General features: G+C 49.6%; 2 protein-coding genes across 2 annotated transcripts; one reads left to right on the top strand and one right to left on the bottom strand.

Annotated features, from left to right (window-relative positions):
- The first annotated feature begins 1350 nt into the window (after positions 1 to 1350).
- GNB3 (guanine nucleotide binding protein (G protein), beta polypeptide 3) lies at positions 1351 to 5085 on the top strand. Its single transcript, XM_010180684.1, has 9 exons — positions 1351 to 1407; positions 1979 to 2017; positions 2193 to 2299; positions 2409 to 2472; positions 2588 to 2750; positions 2852 to 2918; positions 3067 to 3268; positions 3843 to 4059; positions 4862 to 5085. The coding sequence occupies exons 1-9, from the start codon at positions 1351 to 1353 to the stop codon at positions 5083 to 5085; spliced, it is 1140 nt and encodes a 379-aa protein (XP_010178986.1).
- Positions 5086 to 6711: 1626 nt separating this feature from the next.
- On the bottom strand, positions 6712 to 8400 carry CDCA3 (cell division cycle associated 3). The gene is made up of 4 exons (XM_010180683.1): positions 8269 to 8400; positions 7470 to 7506; positions 7253 to 7374; positions 6712 to 6852 (listed from the first exon to the last, which is right to left on the bottom strand). Exons 1-4 carry the CDS (start codon positions 8398 to 8400, stop codon positions 6712 to 6714), a joined length of 432 nt encoding a protein of 143 aa, XP_010178985.1.
- Positions 8401 to 8449: the final 49 nt, after the last annotated feature.

The raw sequence follows: 8449 nt of genomic DNA, 5'->3' as shown, positions 1-8449 counted from the left end.
TGGTTCTAATGATGAAAAACACCTGGAGGACATCTGGACATGCACACCTGCCCAGGGGGAAGATTGAGGTAATAAAGAGCAGATTTGTCTACAAGACTGGAAAATGCTGGAATTGCTGGTGAAGTTTTAAGTGCATGTAACAAGAAAGAGAGAACAAACCAGAGATGCTGTATAATCATACGGTGCACCAGTAACTTGAATATGGATTACAGTTCTGGTTCACTGCCCTCTCTGCAAAAACATATCATCTATACTCTGTAAACAACTGAAAAGGGCTTAGAGAACAACAGAGGCAATAGGATGTAACAGCTTACATGGGAGGAATGACTAAGTGTGCTCTGCAGTCTGGAAAAGAGATGGATGAAGACAGATATGACAAAGATGTGTATTTTTAAAAAAGTGATGCTGAGGTGAATAGAGACCAGCTGTTTGCTGATTATTCCAACTCCAAAGCTAGGTACCACCAAGAGAAACCAGTGGCATTTGGGAGTAACAGAATCAGGAGCTGCTTTGCAGAGCATGCCACTGAGCTGTGGAAGCCCCCACTGTGGAGTATGCTACATTCAGCAAGGGTGCAAAAAGTGTGTGGACAAATGCATAGGAGAAAAGTCCATCAAGAATTCACATATTGTAATGCTGCCTCTAGCTTTGGAAGTCAATGAATAGCTGGGGCTAAGACAGTAGGAGAAATACCACAATCTGTAGGAGAAATATAATTATCTGCTTATGTTATTAGATCATTCCCTAGATATCCACCTTTTATATTTAATGAGAAGCTAGAAAGGAACCCTAACAGAGCATCTCATCAGCTCCCAGATTTCTTTGGCGGTCAGAGAGCTGGAGGGCACTGACTCGTGATACTTTGCCTAGGACAAGTGATAGGAAATAGCCACTGGTCTCCCCCCATCAGATTTTCACTTCCTCAAGCTGAGATGAAGAACTTGGCCATGGACAGGGAGAAGCTGATGAAGGGGGCTCAGGATTTGGTAGGACCTGGAATGGGGAGGTTATAAATAAAGAGGTGAGGGGACAAGTGCAGCCAGAACCTCAGCAAGAGGTTCTGAAGGTCCTCATGTTTCCAGTGTATGTGTAAGTAGGATACAAGACCAAATGGGTCTTTGATCAGGTTCAGTACAAACTTTCCAAATGCTAAGGACTTTGACCAGATACAGCCTGACATTACCAATCATTCAGTCAAGAAGTGGTTGCTAAACCCTTACCAGAGATGCCTACATTTGCATAACTGAGTGGTCATACTGGTGTCCTTTCTACCTCACACCTTGCTCCTTTGCTTTGTCTCCCCAGAATCAAGGCTGCCCCACGTGGAGGAGCCACCCCTAAGTCAGAAAGATGGGGGAGATGGAACAGATGAAGCAGGAAGCTGAGCAGCTGAAGAAGCAGATTGCGGTAATGCTGGCAACAGCTGTGAGACTGCTGAGAGAGTGTTTACCCCCTGTGTCCAAGTTCTCCTCCCCAGCCACAACTTTTGGTTGAGCTTTCTCCGTCTGCATCCTTGGAGCCCCGTGTAGTTCTGCACAGTCCTTTAAGTGCTAATGGAGATCTTCACAGCATGGTGGGGGGAAGAGGGGAGGCGAAGGGAGAGCAGAGGGGACTCCACAACAGTGAGAAGGAAGTGGCCATAGGCATTAGGTCTGCAGAGGAGCAGAAAGTGTAGTGTGTCCCCTCCTCTCTCTGGGAGGCAGCTGGTGTTTTGCCAGGCAGAAAGATCCATGGAAAGGGTGGAGCATAGGGAACTGGGTGCTGAGCAGCTTCAGGCTCACCTTTCTGATGTTTGACTGGTGCTGAGGTGCCCTGGTCACAGAGCAGGATCCCCCTGTGCTGACCACAATCCAAACACAGCAAATTCATAGCTCCTACCTCTAGCAGCTCCCAGACTATGACCCTGTATTGCATTTGCCATCGCCTTCATCACATGGCTGTTTTTTTTCTGTCTCATCTGCTCTTGTTTCTTCTTCAGGAATCCCGGAAAGCCTGTGCAGACACAACACTTGCTCAGGTAAGGAACAAGGCTGGCTGGGCAGGTGAGTGGGGGAAGAGGGGGGTCAGCTAGCTCCACTCCAAGGGGGACTGTCTACAGTCGGGAAGCAGAGTTAGGAGGTAAAGATGTGGGGAGCAGTGAAGCTTCTGCCAGTCCAAGATTAATTCTTTCTCTCCCTCTGCTCTTTCCTCAGATTGTGTCTGGAGTGGAGGTTGTTGGGCGCATTCAGATGCGAACCCGAAGGACGCTGCGTGGGCACCTGGCTAAGATCTATGCCATGCACTGGTCCACGGACTCCAAGTGAGAGATACTGCTGATCTGCTGGGTGCAGGGCAACGCAAGGGTGTGAAGGGCAAGAAGGCTCTGAGGGGAAGAGAGCCACTAACATGATCTTGTTCCTCTCCCACAGACTTCTGGTCAGTGCCTCACAAGACGGGAAACTGATTGTGTGGGACACATATACAACCAACAAGGTAGGAGCCAGGCGGCTGCAGCAAACCGGGATCTGGAGTGGGTCCCCTCAGAGCCAGCGCCCTTGCCCTGCTCTCTCTGCTGCCAGAGTCCCAATGTGGTTTCTTGTCCTCCCAGGTTCATGCCATCCCTTTGCGTTCTTCCTGGGTCATGACCTGTGCCTACGCCCCCTCAGGCAATTTTGTGGCCTGTGGGGGCCTTGACAACATGTGCTCCATCTACAGCCTCAAGACTCGCGAAGGCAACGTCAAAGTGAGCAGGGAGCTCTCAGCCCATACAGGTGTGTGTGCTGCCTACCTACAACCTGGGTGCCCTCTCCTTCCAAACTGCACTCTTCCAGCCCTGCCCCATTTCTCATATATGCCCACTCCCCCTTCCCAGGTTACCTGTCCTGCTGCCGGTTTCTTGATGACAACAATATTGTGACTAGCTCTGGAGATACCACATGGTGAGTGTTACCGAGTGATACTCTCACCCATTTTCACATGTTGTAGCCAGGCACATGGCTTCCCTCCATTCCTTTGGGAGGGGGACAGCTTTTTGGCCTAGCTGCAGATGTGAGGGTTGGCTCTGAGAAGTGCTCTCCTCTCCTGCAGCGCTCTCTGGGACATTGAGACAGGGCAGCAGAAGACTGTGTTCCTGGGTCACACTGGAGACTGTATGAGCTTGGCCGTCTCCCCAGACTTCAAACTCTTCATCTCTGGGGCCTGCGATGCTACTGCCAAACTGTGGGACGTGCGGGAGGGCACCTGCCGCCAGACCTTTTTGGGACATGAGTCCGATATCAATGCCATCTGCGTATGTATGCTGTCCGCACAGCGGTGGGGAGGCAAGGGAAATAAGGGTGGACCAGCTCTGAAACAGGGTTTTGAGATAAGGAGGAAAGAAGCTGTCACAGCTGTGTGGAGAACAAGGGTCTCCATAATCCTGTCTGAAGCAGGGAGGGCCTGAGTTTGCTGGGCAGACACACAAAAGGAATGTGTATGAGAAGGTTGGCGTATGAAGATCAGACAGAGGAAGGTTCTCATAGCTCTGAACTATGCCAAACCCTATCTAGGGGGATAATGGGTGCATTTGTCAAACCCCAAAATAACAGCCGGAGTGAAAAATAGACAACAATGCTTCCTCAAACACTGGAATGTCTTGCTCTAGCCTCTAGATCATTTGCTTTCTTGAGGTGGAAGGGTTCTACTAGGTCTTAGGAGGAACATCAGCCTCCCCCTTCAGCAGACTCAATTTTTATGATCCAGTGTCTTGTCCCACTGGGTTTCCCTACCTCTGTGGCTTCCTGATGGTTAGCAGGGAAGCCACGATGTCAAGGAAATCTGTAAAAGGCATGGCCTAATTAAAATCTGGTGTGTGCCCTCCTCAGTTCTTCCCTAACGGCGAAGCCATCTGCACCGGCTCGGATGATGCCACCTGCCGTCTCTTTGACCTGCGGGCAGACCAGGAGCTCATAGTGTACTCTCACGAGAGCATCATCTGTGGGATCACGTCAGTCGCCTTCTCCCGCAGTGGGCGCCTCGTGTTTGCTGGGTATGATGACTTCAACTGCAACATCTGGGACTCCCTGAAAGGAGAGCGTGTGGGTGAGTGGCTCCTGGTGGTCCCTCCTTCATTCCCTGCAAGGTCTTCTGTCCCTACCAAGGCAAGGAAAAGGCCTTTATTTTTCTGAAAAGGGACACTGAAACCCAACAATGCTTTCTCACACTTAAGGAGCATACCATAAGTAATATAACTCCTTTGTGTAGAACTGTTGTATTTAATGTTAAGGAAGTCAAGCCTTTAAACAACATTTCAAGGTTCCTATTAGCTAAAACTGCTGACAAGCACCAGTAGCATCTCATATTTACTCCTAGCCTCGGCTGTTTACCAGTTCCAGCTACTCACAGTGGCCAGGCACCAAGCTGAGCATGGACCTGGGCTTCCATCCAGCATCTTTGGATACTCTGTGAGGCTCATACACAGAATCCACCCTAGTGCCATTTTTTTCTCTCAGATGTGGTCTCGAGCCTCTGAAAACTTGTAACACAGCCCACCAACGGCATTGCTACTTCTCAGTGTTAGCAAGGATGTCATCCTTTCTTAGGCCTACCATCACACCAGGGTGAAAGCGGTTGTATGAGGATTCAGCTAGCCAGACCTTCCCAAAAACATTGTTCTCTGGCCAGTCCCGTGGGTGGTGGTTGTATGTTGTGCACAAATGTTCTTCTGCAGGTTTGTTCTTGTTAGCCACATACTGATCATAACATGCTGTGCAAGGACAGAGAGCATGATACACAGGGGTGTAGGTACACCATCTACTATGAGCATTCTCAGCATGGTCAACCCCTTCGTCTCTCCCAGATCCCACTTCTCTTCCTGATCTCTCTTCTTTCCCCCATCCCATAGGGATCCTTTCTGGCCACGACAACAGAGTGAGCTGCCTGGGGGTGACGGCAGACGGCATGGCTGTCGCCACCGGCTCCTGGGACAGCTTCCTCAAGATTTGGAACTTAAAGAGCAGCGGAAGCACGGCCCACAGCCCGAGCCCATGCACACAGCACCAGCAGCTGAGCACAACAGAAACGCCTCCCTGCCACTCCCGCTTGTCTCTAGACACAGGTCACTTGTAGGGGTCTCCCAGTGCGAAAGGGAGAGGAGAGGTTGGGGCTGGGGAGTGGGGAGCACATACAAACACACACTGGCCCTCCTCTCCACCTCTATAAACAGGCCCAGCCATTTCCAGCCTCGTGCAGGCTTGAAGACCTGCAAAATGCTGTTCATTACATCTCAGGACTTTACAGTACACTTCAGACACCCTGCATCTTCCTTCAAACACCTCTACCCGCATTGATGCCCATCCTTTGGAGGACCCCTCATCCAACACCTCTGTCCCAGAATAAGCTCTGTCCCTGATTTACCTCCACCTAACTTCTCTGTGCAGCTGCCCTATATCCCTGCAGACAGCCCCAGAGACATACTGGGTTTCAGACCTCCATCATGCAACCTTAAACAAAAAAGGCAGTGTAAATTGGGCTCATTTTCCACTGGGGAAGGCTTAGCTCAAGTCTTATCTATGCATAAATGGGGGAAAAGGTAGCCTTCAGACCAAACAGAATACTGAGGAATATTATATTTATTCTTATTTATTGTCTGCTTCTTGCTGTTCCTTCTCTTTTTGCCTCACTCCTGCATTGTGTGGTGACCCTATCTAAACATTAGCCATCAGCCCCTGTTTTCAAATCTGTTATAGATCATCATAGCCCAGGCTAATAAAGAAAGCTCACATAAGCACTGCAGGCTGTATTCTTTCCAGCATTGCAATGAGCTACTGCAAACACAGCTGTCCTTCTGTGAATACTTCCTACTAACCTCATCTGGAGAACACCTCATCCACAGGTCTTGCTCTACCCCAAGAGCCCCAGGGGAGGTTGTTCCTCACCTACTTTTTAGTTGAGAAGAGGCTTGCTGCCCAAGGGGCAGTATACAGTTGAAATGGAGATGGGAGCTCAACTGCAGAACACAGTCATTATGTGCAGCCCCTATTTCACTTGCTGGCTCATAAGCACATTCTGGGATCCCAACTCTGCTAAGGAGAACCGAAGGGTGACAAGATATAGCAACTCACCAACAGAAAGTCAAGGTATAAATGCACAGTACTACCTCCGATTTTGGATCTCACCCTCACAATCAGCTACAGTCTTCTGTGTGTGTTAGTGTAACTTCTGGAGCTCTGCTTTACCTGCTCTGACCTGAAACTGGGTACATCGGTCTCCTGCACAGAGCTGCCAATCTCCAGCCCACACCACAGCACGTGCATTCAAGGTCAGACCCTTCTCACCATAACTCTATGGTGGCACATTACAGGCAGGAGACAGCTGAGTTTTAGGGCTAATGGAAGGCTGGAGTATTTGTTCCTGAATCCTTGTCCCTGAAAAAAAAAAATTGTTGTAGTGGGCAAGCAGGAGCTGTCTGACCTATCAGGACAAAGATACAGTCAAAGGTTTAATATAAATTTATTTGCTAAAGATAAGAACTCTACAGTAAGTCAATACAGCTGATATACAGTAGGAGAGACAAAGTCTGTACAGCACATAAGACATGCAAAGCTCAAAGAGAGTGTGCTCTTCTCCCAACAAGGATAGGCGAGAAGAGTGACCCACAAGTCCAAAGTTTCAGTCTATTGCAGGATTTCTCTCCCCTAGAAGACTCTCAAAACATAGAAGCAATTTACAGCGAGATCCTAGAAAAGGAAATCCCTAGTTCTCCACAAAAGGACACTGTTGGTTCTCTTTATTCAAGTCACTCCAAGCATAGTTCCCAGATTTGAGGCTCCAGCTCAGATCCGCTGTCACTTCCTTCTTCTCCCCAAGGTTCTCTCCCAACACATGCCTCTTACCCTAGAGAAATTTTAAAAATAAAAATACAGCGTAAGAGAAGTTAACTGAGGGTTAGTTAATCCTCAGTAGAACACATAGCCGATTTTCAGGACATTCAGCTTTGGCTCTCTTGTGACCATGTCTGAGAGCGATGGACATCTTTCTACAGCCTAAAGTGAAAGGATGCATTGAAATAGGCAGTATCATGGTAAGGCCAAAGATACAGACATCAAACAAAACTTGGAGGCATTTATGGACCAGACAGACCCACAGAAAAATATGCAAGAAGTCACCAGGCTCTACAGGCTTGGGAGACCACAGTTCCAAACTGGGGCCCTATAACAGTGTCAGAAATTGAAGGATTTGTTAGGGGTTTTTTTCAGCCCATTCCCCCTCCCCCAGCATGACTCACTAAGCTTACCTGGCGAGGGGCAGGAGCACTGGGGGAATTATCATCTTGTAGGATGCTGAGGGGAGAGCGGCCAGTTCCACCAGATGTTGCCAGGATTTTGTTGTTGGTCTTGCGTTTCACAGGCTTGCTCCCTAGCGATAGACAGAAGCACGTCAGTGTATCACAACAAGGCTTGAGGGTCCTGGATTTTAAACACCTCCTGACCTTTATGATCTATCCTGCTTGCCTGCACAAAGGCTGTTATCCAAGGACTTCCAGGTAAACTGATCACAGAAAGATTGGAAGGGACCTCTGGAGGACATCTGGTTCAATGCACTGCTCTAGCAGGGCCATCTAGAGCCAGCTGCCCAGGAACATGTCCAGATGGCTTTTGAATATCTTGAAGAATGGAGACTCTGTGACCTCTCTGGGCAACCTGCTCCAGTGTTTGATCATCCTTACAGGGGAAAAAAAAGTGTTTCCTGATATTCAGATGGAGCCCCCCTGTTTCAGTTTGTACCCATTGCCTCTGGTCCCATCATTGGGCACTACTGATGTCTCAGGTCTCAGTCTCTCTTTGCAGGAGAGATGCCAGGCACAGAGGTTTCTGAAGCACAGTCTGTATTAGTGACTCTCAGCACCACTCAGTCATAGCACTTGGTTGTGCTTCCTGGCTTCACTCCCCAGCTCTTCGCAAGGGAAATCTCCAAGGCCCTGCTGAATAGGCCCTGACATTCACCTTCAAAGAGGTAAATTTACCTTCTGATTTTGACTGCAGGCTGAAACTGTAATTGTTCAACTTGTGTCAGAAATCAGCTAGACAAGAAAACAGTTCCCAAAAGGGCCTCCTGTTTCAGCTACAGAGCCTCAAGACTCTGTCCGAGGCGGTGGGAGCCAGGTGGACTAAAGGGAACAGCCAAGCTCAGTAAGCGAGCCAGACTCAAGAAGGCAACCAGGGAGTCCTGACCTACTCCCACCACGGGCTGCGCAGCCTCCCAGGCACACGGAGCCTCAGCTGTGTCACCCCCCCAACACCGAGCACTTACCCGAGGAGAAGCCAGGCCCAGCAAGGCGAACGGAGCCGAGGCCACGCTGGGAGAGGGAGGCCTCTCTACCTCTTCCTCCAGGGAGCTCCACCGGGCCGGCTCCTCGGCGGGGCAGGCCGCTGCCGGTGGCATCGGCTCCTGGGATTCAGGCTCAGTCCCAAAAGCCTCGCTGAGCTGCTTC

Source organism: Mesitornis unicolor, unplaced genomic scaffold (assembly GCF_000695765.1).
Source record: "Mesitornis unicolor isolate BGI_N332 unplaced genomic scaffold, ASM69576v1 scaffold37203, whole genome shotgun sequence".
NCBI lineage: Eukaryota > Metazoa > Chordata > Aves > Mesitornithiformes > Mesitornithidae > Mesitornis > Mesitornis unicolor.
Note: the sequence above shows the minus strand (reverse complement) of the source record. Positions and strands in the feature narration are given on the sequence as shown.